The sequence below is a fragment of the Quercus lobata genome, chromosome 8 (assembly GCF_001633185.2).
Source record: "Quercus lobata isolate SW786 chromosome 8, ValleyOak3.0 Primary Assembly, whole genome shotgun sequence".
Lineage (NCBI taxonomy): Eukaryota > Viridiplantae > Streptophyta > Magnoliopsida > Fagales > Fagaceae > Quercus > Quercus lobata.
In genome coordinates, this window is record NC_044911.1 from 49,240,224 (window position 1) to 49,252,567 (window position 12,344).

Here is a 12,344-nt window from a genome sequence, read left to right on the forward strand (position 1 = left end):
GTTGTGCAAAGTTTAAGGACTAAATTGGCTAAATTAAAAGTTTAGGGGTGTAATGACCATCAACTCAAAGTTCAAGGGATGTGTTGGTATTTTTCCCAAAATATATCAATAAAGTTCCAAAGCCTAGAAACCAAGCCCAACTCATGTAAATTTCTATTCCACACCCCAACCTTCAAAGCCAGGGGCCTAACATAATTTGGGGCCTAAGGTAAAAAGTTAATACTAATTAAAAAAAATGTAAATATTAATTAAAAAAATATTTAATACTAATAAAATCAAGGTTAATTTGATAAATTAAATATATGATTTGATGAATAATACTAACCAAACTCATGTTAACTTCATATAGAGAATTGAATATCATAGTTGAAATATAAATATTAATTTGTGGGCCTTTAATATGTAAATATTAATTAAAAAAATATTTAATACAAATAAAATCAAGGTTAATTTGATAAATTAAATATATGATTTGATGAATAATACTAACCAAACTCATGTTAACTTCATATAGAGAATTGAATATCATAGTTGAACTATAAATATTAATAAAAAATATATATATATATATATATTACGATTAAAAAAGATGCTTTATTTTGGATATATGACAATGCATAGTTAAGTAAAGTTGTAATCTAATTTTTATTTTTATATCTTGTTTTTAAGAGAGAGAGAGATAGATATTATTTGGTGTATGACATTGTAGGTAATCAATTTACAAAAATTAAAGTATCAAACTTTTAGTAGAGACTAATCTATAATTGATGATTTAATACATTTGCAACATCTTTTTGAAACATTTTAGGGTTTTAATTGGGTTAAGGTTCTATTGGTCTCGTATTTTGGGAGTCTTAATAGATGAAAAAGAAAAATGCGCTAATTTTTTTTTTTTTTTTTTGATATAAGATAGAATTCTACTATAGCCAAGTCTAAGTGTATATATGTGTGAAGCTCTCTCCTAGAGACTTAAACTCCGACCCTTGTCCCCTACACTCCACAAACACTTATACTTGTGAAGTAACCATCGCACTAAGGGTGTGTGGTGGTACAAATGCGCTAATTAAAAGCACTATAAATTGTTCAAAATATTATGTGACATTGACTCTCATTGATGAACTTCATCAATTTAACTAATGAATGTTTATCACTTTTTTGTAATTAATAACATGACAATTTGTAAGTTAATAGTAAAATTTGTAGTATCCCTAACATCACTAATACCACCACACACCCTTGATGCAGTAATCACTTCATAAGTATTAATACTTGTGGGGTGTGGGGGGCAAGGGCCGAGGTTTAAGTCTCTAGGAGAGAACTTTACATACATATATACTTAGATTAGGTTAGAGTAGAAATTCTGTATTGTAAAAAAAAAAAAAAATCACTAATAAACGTTTCAAAAAAAAAAATCACTAATAAAAAAAATGAATAACCTTTTAAAAACTATATATAATTTTATAAAATTTAGGCATTTAACTACGGGATGTGGGGTCTTTTTTTTTCTAAGGAAAATTTTGTTTTTTGGTAGGGTCTGAGGCCTAGGCCTTGGGCCGGCCCTGTTCAAAGCCCCTATTTTTTGTTAGAAACTTAGAATAACCTTCAAAGCCCAAATGGAAGTTCGAGAAATTATATACTAGATTATACTCCAAATTTTAAGCTTCAAAACAAATGCACACAAACAACAGAGGCCTTTATTGTATTTCAAATTTTCAACTAACTAGTTTCTCCTAATATTCATTCCCCCACATATTCACTTCTTTCATTATATTTTATTTTCTTCGAGAAATGGCATCAATAGTTGGAACTTGGAAGATCATAAAGTAGGAGGCATTGTGCATGGAAGTGTATTCCTAGGGGATTTCACCATGGACTCCACCATGAAATTCTTAATTCTCCAAAATTTATTACCCTCTTGACATGCCATTGTTTCTGAACAGACCTCATGCGCTCCTACAGGAATTGTTGGTTCAAATTTCAAGAGCTTTGAGTATTCACTTAACAAGTGAAACATGTAGTCGTAAACAAAGTCCATTTTAAGTTTCTCTTGAATGAATTTGCTTCCTGCCTCTCCAATTTCCTGTGCCTGAAATATAAGTGTTGTAGGAGATAGAATTGTGAAGAAAAACAATTAAATAAAGAAAATAAATAAATTTCAAGCATGTCTAGCACCAAATAAGAAACATAGTGCATGTTAGGTCCCATTATTGACTGTTACATTGCTTATAAGGTGACGTATCAATGAATATAATATGTACAACTTTAATAACATAATAATTAAATGTGATGTAAAAGATACTATAAATTTTACTCTATAAGCTTTATAAATTAATGAGTCATCAATCATAGAAAATAGAAATTAAGACATTTATTTGGGTTAAATTATTGATGCGGTCATCAAATTATGCGATAAAGTTTAATTTGGTCCCTTGAGTGTTAGTTGTGTCAGTTTAATCTCCCCAACTGTTAGTTGAATCAACATAGTCCCGTAAGTTTCAATATCAAGTAAATATCATTATGAAACTTCTGTTCTTTTAAATCTTAATGAGATTGACAAAATTAATTAATGTAGCAAATAGAGCATAAGTTGAAAGGTATCTATAGAAAGTGTGAAAATTCTAAAGCTAAATCAACTTTCAACTATTAATTACGTTAAAATTTAAATGGTAGACATAAGGATGAGATTGTGACTTAATTTTGAAAGTTGAATTATTACATTGACACAATTTATAGTTGAGGGATAATAGATGGAGGATTAGTAAAATTGATAGTAGTTTTTGTTAGCTTCTAAATATTTAGATTCTTATCTTATGTATGTTGGCAAACGGAGAACAAAAACAAGTCTAGATTAGGTGTTAGACATTGCTCAAGATTTTACAAATCAAGATTCAAGAACATTCAAGTTGCAGAAAGAAGAGCTCAAGTTCTATGAAGCTTGATCGATCAAAAATTAGACTCGACCGATCGAAAATCGCAGAAAAGTTAATTCTGTAGATTTTAAACCAGGCTCAAGCCTGTGAAAACGTTTATGGTTTTAGTCCAACACTTATAAGTATAAAAGGAAAACCCTAACCACGTTTTGAAGACTCTTGGAAAACTTGTGAGTTACTCTTGTAAGATTTGTTAGGTTTCTGTAACCTTCTAACTCTACAAGTGTCTATCGGAACGAGATCTATAATTAAGTGCTAGGGGAATCCAGTTGCTGATACAAGATCAACAATGATTGGGGATTTGAAACCATTAAGTGGGATCTCAAAGTCATAAGTGTGAGAACTTGTGTTTAACAAATCCAAGAGAGAAAAGTTCGTAGAGTCGGAGTTGCACGTGGTCGTGTTAGTAAGTTCTACTGGAAGTAGCATTAGGTTTAGGAGTTAAGCATTAGGTTTAGGAGTTAAATCTTTTGTAAACTTCAATTCTTTCTAGTAGATTTGTTTATCTTGAGGATAGTTAGGTCAAATCTTCCCTCGATTTTTACCTTGAAACATTTAGTTTTATTGGTTTTCCTAGGTAATCATATCTTTGTGTCTTTTACTTTTCTGGCGTGCATGATATGATATACTATTGTTTAATCTAGATCTCATAATTAATCTAAGTACTTGGCTAATTCACTAGGTGTAAACAATTTGTTTTAAAGAGGTCTAAACAAACAAACAGTTTTAGTATTTTTTGATTATTTTTTTGTGATTGGTGATATGTTAATAATTTGTAAGGTTTATGTAGTAAATTTTGTAGTATCCTTGTCATTACTCTTTCCAAAATGTATAGCACTAGTCTACTTTGTAGATAACAAGCATTCCATGAGAAAATCAGAAAAAATCGTGCTACTTCTCTAAGGAAAAATAGAAAATTAACAAAAACAATTAACACCATTTTGAGAAGGCTTTTAAACAGTGCATTTCTACATAAGTGTTCTGCATTAGTTTATGTTTTTCATAATTCAAGAAAAGAGAACTGTTTTAGGAAAACAAAGCCACCACACATGCATGTCCATATGTGGCTAAATTTGGTTGTGTCAAGAGGGGAAGAGAGTAAGAGAGGTTTACTTTGTCGGTGTGATTGTTGCCCCATTCCACAGCAAGCTTAAGATCTCTGCATGTATCATTAGTTATTTTGATGGGCCAGTAGTGTTGCATGGGCACCAAGCTTCTTGTGAAAAAGTCATGGTACTGAGGTATCAATAGCAAGGTCATGGAGTTGCAAGCTAGAATGTACTTTTCACTCACTGACCATGTCTTTCCTTCTATGTAAATTTTATATCTTCAGATGAAAAAGCCAAACAAAACAGAAAATAATGTCATTAATAACACTATGAATGTATTATGACATATTTCAAAGGAAATTATAAGAAAAATGAAGAAAAATAAATTGTTGAGAAAATTAAAGAAGTTCAATATTTACCTATGGGTGCATTGGTCTTCTAGTTTTGAGTTCTTGAATCCATGTTTAGATTCTTTTCCCCAATCCTGAATACAGATAAAATAGTTGAAATAAATATGTTCCAAATTTCTCTCAAAACCCTGTCTGCCTAGTTCTTTTTTCCTATATGTTTCTTTCACACTATTTCTTCTATATGTTTCTTTCACACTATTTCTTCTAAAGAGGAAAAAAAACTCTATTTGTGCTTCCAAAATAGGATCAAACAAGATCTTTGCATAATTTCCACGTATGAAATTAAGCACAATTTCACAAAGAAATAGCTCACTTGTTTCTCAATAAGATGCTCAATATCATTTAATTAAACAGATAACCTCTCGGCTACTTATTGTTTGAAGAAACTGTCCACTTCAATGGGTATTTTTTTTCATGAAAAGCAAAGATAAGATAACTAATTTAAGTTTTTTATTAGATAATTACATGTGTTTTCACAATTTTGACAATCAACCATGTCAATGATATCAGGGTTGGCCCACCGGCCCTAGGCCTAGGACCCCTACTAGAGAAAGGCACCCCCCCAAAAGAGGGGGCATAAGTTATTTTTTTAAAATTTATATATATATATATATATATATGTAAATTGTTACTTTTTCCCCCTCTTCTTTTAAGAATGCTTGAGAAATTGAGTGATGTTATAAATACTAGCTTGTAACTCCATGTATGGATACTGTGGGGCCAGTGAATTCGTGGCCCAGGCCCACTCTACATTAGGACCCAAGGCCTAAGCCGAGGAGAGCTATTGCTGAGGACGCCTAATGAAAGCCCAAAAAGGCACAAGGACATGGCCGAGGACGATCTTATATTCAACACCTCACAAAACGCCTGGAGAAAAGGACAAACTCAGTACAGGGGCAGGACAAGGGAGAAAGCTACCAGCATCGTAATACAGAATCCTGCATTTGACAGGCCCATACTCCAAACCATGCTATTTAACTTTTCCAACAACCCCCAACCACTCTAGGTATGGACTGACAGGACAGGTCTGCACTCCAGAAAGTAAAATTTACACGTGGACACTAAAAGGGGAAAGGAACACTAATATAAAAGGGAAAGAAGGCGAAGGAGAAGAGGATCCCCCGGAAGGAGGAAAAAATCCTGCAAAAGGGAGAAAGGGAAGGATACTATGCTCCTCGGATAGCGTCCGAGGACTTAAATCCTACAACCCGCACTAATGGAAGGCTTAGCTAGTCAAGCCAAGTCCACCCATGTATAAGCTTCCATAGAAACCTCGATTAAATCGCTGACCTGTGATTAAGGTCCTGCCTTTCAAGCCCACTCTCTACAAATCATATTGTTAGGGCCCTTTACTTACGAGCCCAATGACATTCTTGGACCGTTAAATAATCGTGTCCCTACAGATACACTTAAAGATATACAATAAGATGTTTAATATAATTTCTATATATATATATATATATATAATTTAAATACTATTGATAGTTATTTTTATATTTTGTTAACTCTTTAAAAAATTTTGTGTGAATATTGTTAGGTATGAAACATAAATTGTCATTTAAAAAAAAAATTATTGTGAAGCACTTTATTTATTTATTTATTCTAGACTCTTTAGTTTTTTACTTAATAACTCACTTTGATGAATATTTATGATTTGGTTCCACATTTGATTCTAAAAGTAAAAAATAAAACACTTTAAGAATAAATAATTTAGGACACATGGCGCAAAATTGAAACTCTAATTTGAATTTCTAATTTGAATTTCTCTCAGTTTCACCTATTATTATATATATAGATTACAAATTTTACTTCAAAGAGCTTAGAAATTTTAGTGTCACCATCACAAGAAGTAATCCAGATATTCATTTATGGATATGGTTTAGGTCCAACGCATCTCAACGGGTCCAGTACTACTGGACACTGGACCTAGGCCTGACCCTTCATTTATTATCTTGTTGAAATGCAACCATTCAAATTCTCTTTTATTTCAGTTTGTAAGATTTTTGAAATAAAATTTGTGATATCTTTTAGCATTTTCCCAAAAATAAATATAGATTAATATAAATCCAACCAAATCACCATTAAATGAATAAAAAAAATGCTAAACTACCAAAAATTTTATTACAAAAAAGTTACGAATTGATGTGGCGAAAATGTGATTGGTGTTTCCGAAACAACGTAATAAATGAATTTGAATTAATTAATTTTTTTAATTGATGATACATTATTTTGTAAGGTTTATGTAGTAAAATTTATAATATCTTAAATATCGCTCAAGTAAATAAATCATACTAAAAGTAAGAATAATGGGTTGTTAATAAAAATTTGTAATATAAAACATTTACTAAATTGATGGTTAATAAACTAAATATTATTTAAGTGATAATTAAATATGAAAACACCCATTAAAATTTTTTCTTTAAGCCTGAAATTGTATTAAGCCAACCCTGTTTGATGTACAAGTATATAATGTCTTTTCTTTTACTAAATATTGTTAGCAAAAAGTTCAGGATAACTAAACAATTGACCACTCATACTAGAATTGTATGAATATTCCATAAAATAAAAATCAAGGAATTTGATAAAGAAATTCACCTGGATATATAAACGAACATTCCAATCATTTTTGTTAGAGCGATTGCACTTCATAAGCTCTACTCTTTTTTGAGACACATATGGATTCCCTTTCCAGAAAGCATAGGGTTTTCTATCTTTCCATTTGATCTTTTTATTGCCTTCTTTTAGGGCCTCCAACGTTGTCCCCCATGGCTTTATATCGACCTCAGGCCTAGCGAAGGAAAAGTTTTTGTTAATGATTTTTTTTTGAAACCAAAAAAGAAAAAAGAATAACTATGAATCACATGAGAAAACAAAGGAGTGCAACCCCAAAAAAATCAAAGAAGTATAACCTTTTTTACAAGTTTACTTAATTAGATCAGTAAAGCTATTATCATAACGTCGACCATCTTAGAAAATTATTATGGGGTGAATTTACTGTTTACGAGTACCTCATCTTATGGATATACAATATTAGGTATGTGAAATTTACAAGTGTTTGTGTGTTTAATAAATATGTGAGATTTACAAGTAACTTTTTGGAATGAAATTGTAATTAAATTTGAAAAGGAATTGAAACTTACCAACCCCAGAAGGACCAATCAGGGAAGACAATGTCTAGTGTTTCATCATCCTCACAATAATTGAACACCGGTGGCGCCGACGTGGCTTTAAGCCCTTGGTGGTCACGTTTTTTAACCACGGTTTCGTCCCCACAGACAAACATCAACTCCAAATCTGGTACCTTCCCAGGGTACAATCTCAGAAGCTGCAAAATTCCCCATATTGAAAAGATATCCCTAGTTTGAAATGTCCCCCTAATTTGCTCAACATAAGCCTTTCCCTTTACAATCACTAGTCTAAAAGTTGCATAATCTCTTCCCCTTTCCACCATGTCCCTCGTGATTCCGGCACTCTTCCATGGCCGTAGGTCTTCGTGAATCCACCGCATGTACTCTGGACATGCCACAGGGGATGATTCCGCTTTCTCAATTCTCACCGGGTGATTGGTTGGACATGTTAAGTTCGTATTGGAGCAATTGAATTTGAATGGGAACTCAACTTGGGCGGAGGACTTTTTAGGACTTAATGTATTTACAAATGTCCTAAAGAAGTAGTTACCTGTTAAGGCAGACTTAAAAAAACAATGAAGAAACGATAATTAATTAGCCAAAGGAAGTGGGGACCAAAGTGTTCAAAATATAGGGGAATATGCCTTGAATGATTCCTAGATTAGTTAATGGCGTGCAGTTTACGAGTCTTTTAAGACTCGTAAAAAGACTCGTAAACTGCACGCCATTGACTAATCTAAGAATTAAAATGGAATAAAAAAAACTTTTCTCCTTATGTGCAATGGCTTGTACTAGTCTAAAAAAATAGCACTAATTTCTCCTTAGTCATATGTTTAATCCAAGATACCACTCAATTATGAAGCCATTAAAATAAAATATTATGTAATAGATGATGGGAATTGGATTCTAAAAGCAATACATAATAAAGAAAATATATAATGGCTTTCAATTGCTTCTTTAAACTCAAGAAATTAAGAACAGCCTTCTAAAAAAAGAGAAATTAAGAACAGGGCTAACCAATATTAACCAAAAGAACATTCACTCCCAACTAGCCATATTATTTTTGGGAAAATTATACTGGCTTCTCCTCTTTTTTTTTTAATTTTTTTTTTTTTTAAGGTTATTACACTTATCTTTCTCTCTAGTTTAAAATAAGACAATTACCTTTTCTAATATCAATAGAATTAACAGTAAAATGTAAAGTGTAACACATGTTATAGTTTAAGATGCTAACTGTGTATTCTAAAAGTTTGGAGCACAAAGGTTGTTTGGAATATAATTTATAGTAATACAAAAAAAGAGTTTCTTATTTTAAACTAGATAAGAGTTAAGTATGATAATTAAAAAAATCAGCGGAAGTTAGTGTAATTTTCCTTTATTTTTCTAGTCAAATCACTGCAAGTCACTCATAAAAACCATATTGCATCCCTCTATTTTCCACTCAGCAAGTTTTTTTTTTTTTTTTTTGGATAACTACCAGTCAGCAAATTGATAAAAATGCTACAGCTGTTCTCAATAGTTAGTCTTGGCAATAATGGAACCTAAAAGATAGATTCAAATGATGGTATTGTTTCTCAAAAAAAAAAAAAAAAAAAAAAAAAAGATCATTACTCTTGAGTCATTATGCATGACTCATTACTCTAGTACCTTTTATCCATTTTTTATATAATAATTTTAATTTTCTCCCTCTATTTCTATTCCTAAACCCAAGGTCCCTTTCTCTTTCTCTCTTCTCTTCCCAAAGCAATGGTTGACTTCGGCCCAAACTTGCCAAGGGCAGGGTAAGATAGAAAAAAAAGTAGATGTTTGGTTTAAATATAAAGATGAGATGTGAGTGATTTAGGACATGACTATCAAAAGTGGGCTTGATCAATATAGACCACAATAATCATACAGGCCTTTGGTTTATGAGTTCAGAAAATGAGAAAACTCTGGACACTGTAACGAAGGTTATGGTCAACAACCACGTTAAACACCTCTATAACTTTTTAAAAGAAAAAGAGATTGTTATTAACTATGTTAATCAGCAAAGAAAAACAAACAAACTTGGGAGGATAATAGATAGCCTGGGAGGGGCTTACCTTGTCAATCCAATAGACGAAGCAGATAACAAAGAAGAGTAGGAGGGACTTACGTTATCAATCCAATAGACGAAGCTGATAACAAAGAAGAGGATGAAAATAGTTATGGCGGCCCATCTCTTCCCAAGAGACATCGAAAAATTACCACACAATGGAGCTCCTTTTGACCAAAACCAGGAAACCGAATGAAAACAAGTTCCCATAAGTTGTATATATATATATATATATATATATATATATACACACAATTTATACCATCTGTTTTTGATAATGGTATTTTTTATCATCAGATTAAGACTTTTCTCCTAATGTGCAAAGGTGTGTAGTAGTCTAAAAAAATAGCACTAATTTCTCCTTAGTCATAAGTTTAATCCAAGATGCCACTTGGTTACGAAGCCATTAAAATAAAATATTATGTAATAGATGATGGCAATTTGATTCTCAAAGCAATACATACTAATATATATATATATATATATATAATGGCTTTCAATTGTTTCTTTAGACTCAAGAAATTAAGAACCAGGCTAACCAAATATTAACCAAAAGAACATTCACTCTCGACTAGCCATATTATTTTTGGGAAAATTATACTGACTTCCCCTAAATTTTTTTTTTTTTTTTTGGTTATTGCACTTATCTTTGCCTCAGTTTAAAATAAGACACTTACCTTTTCCAATAATAGCAGAATTAAAAGTAGGGTGTAAAGTGTAATACATGTTATATGTTATAGTTTAAGGTGCTGATGTATTCTAAAAATTTGAAGCACAAAAGGTTGTTTGGAATATAATTTATAGTAATAAAAAAAGTGAGTTTCTCATTTTAAACTAAATAAAAGTTAAGTATGATAATGAAAAACCTAAGCGGAAGTTATTCTAATTTTCCTTTATTTTTCTAGTCAAATCACTGCAAATCACTCATAAAAACCATATTGCATCCCACTATTTTCCTCTCAGCAAGTTTATTTATTTTTGGATAACTACCACGGAGCAAGTTGATAAAAATGCTACAGCTGTTCTCTATAGTTAGTCTTGGCAATAATGGAACCTAAAAGATAGATTTAAATGGTCATTACCCTTTAGTTATTATCAAAAAAGTAAACAATCGGTCAGGTTGTAGCGAAAAACCAGTGTTTTACGGCCAATAAGAGACTGCCGCGTTCTCTCCTTTTAAAATATTATTATTTTAATAAAAATATCTCATCATTCTCTCTCTCTTCATGGTCACTCTCTCCCTCTCTCTCTTCTCACTTCTTTCTTTTCTCTTTTTTCTCTCTCATTCTCACTTTTTCCTTTTCTCTGCCGTTTGTCTCACTCTAGCATGACTCATTACTCTAGTACCTTCTATCCATTTTTTATATAATAATTTTAAATTTCTCCCTCTAGTTCTATTCCTAAACCCAAGGTCCGTTTCTCTTTCTCTCTTCTTTTCCCAAAGCAATGGTTGACTTCGGTCGTCGGTAATCGTGGTTGTCGACTGATATGGGTGTTGGGTGGCCAAACGGCCCAAACTTGCCGAAGGGCAGGGTAAGATAGAAAAAAAGAGAGTAGATTTTTGGTTTAAATATAAAGATGAGATGTGAGTGATTTAGGACATGACTATCAAGAGTGGGGTTGATCAATATAGACCAAAATAATCATACAGGCCTTTGGTTTATGAGTTCAGAAAATGAGAAAACTATGGACACTGTAACGAAGGTTATGGTCAACAACCACGTTAAACACCTCTATAACTTTTTAAAAGAAAAAGAGATTGTTATTAACTATGTTAACAAGCAAAGAAAAACAAACAAACTTGGGACTTAAGAGGATAATAGATAGCCTGGGAGGGACTTACCTTGTCAATCCAATAGACGAAGCTGATAACAAAGAAGAAAACGAAAATAGTTGTGGAGGCCCATCTCTTCCCAGGAGAGATCGAAAAATAACCAGACAATGGAGCTCCTTGTGACCAAAACCAGAAAACCGAATGAACACTAGTTCCCTTCTCCATATTAACAACCACCTCAATTTCTATCTCCTTACTTGAAATAATGGTTTATTATAAGAATCACTTCTTTGTCCAAATTCATCTTTTTTTTTTTTACTTTTCTTCTAAAATCTGTGGCCACTAGACTTTCTAACAAGGCTGTCCATTTGGCTTGAATTTGATGCATTGCTTAATTACCACGGCATAGTATCTTTTTTGATCGAATCTTTTAATTTTCTCTCTTTTTTATTTAAATGTAAGATACATAGCATTTAAAATAAATATCGTGCGTTGTTAGGAAGTTTTCTTAACCAAAAAAAAAAAAAAAAAAAATTCAAATCATGTGTTGTGTTTCACAACTAACTAAAAATGGAAGGGAATGGAAGGAAATTGCAAGATTCCTATTTTGCCCCTTGTGAATAATAGCTTTGGATTTTTTATTTTCTTTTTTAAAAGGTGAGAGACATTTGGTGCTCATGCAAAAAAGAAAAAAAAAAAAAGGGGGCTAATATCATATAATGAGTAATACTATAGCCACAAACCATTTTACAATATTTTTACAAAATGTTGATGTAATCAACTTCTTATTAGTTTTCATCTAAACCCATCATTAATATTATTTTTTCATTTACTAATAATTACTCACCACATCAGCAGTTTATAAATTTTTTTGTAAAATAGTTTACATTTCTAGCATTATTCTTATATAATATCTTTAATCTATCATCTCGTCTATAATCATAATCTATAAGGGCAAAACTTAAGTACAATACCTTAG

The 12,344-nt window shown here is 31.6% G+C and overlaps 1 protein-coding gene across 2 annotated transcripts; it reads right to left on the reverse strand.

Moving 5' to 3' along the window:
- Positions 1-1,636: 1,636 nt before the first annotated feature.
- Positions 1,637-11,645, reverse strand: LOC115954462 (O-glucosyltransferase rumi homolog). 2 transcript variants are annotated; one of them, XM_031072316.1, is made up of 6 exons: positions 11,435-11,645; positions 7,530-8,080; positions 6,985-7,177; positions 4,399-4,463; positions 4,044-4,257; positions 1,637-2,086 (listed from the first exon to the last, which is right to left on the reverse strand). In XM_031072316.1, the coding sequence occupies exons 1-6, from the start codon at positions 11,588-11,590 to the stop codon at positions 1,817-1,819; spliced, it is 1,449 nt and encodes a 482-aa protein (XP_030928176.1). In that variant the 5' UTR covers positions 11,591-11,645; the 3' UTR covers positions 1,637-1,816. The 2 variants fall into 2 exon arrangements, with proteins under 2 accessions (XP_030928176.1, XP_030928177.1); XM_031072317.1 differs by lacking the exon at positions 11,435-11,645 and adding an exon at positions 9,599-9,643.
- Positions 11,646-12,344: the final 699 nt, after the last annotated feature.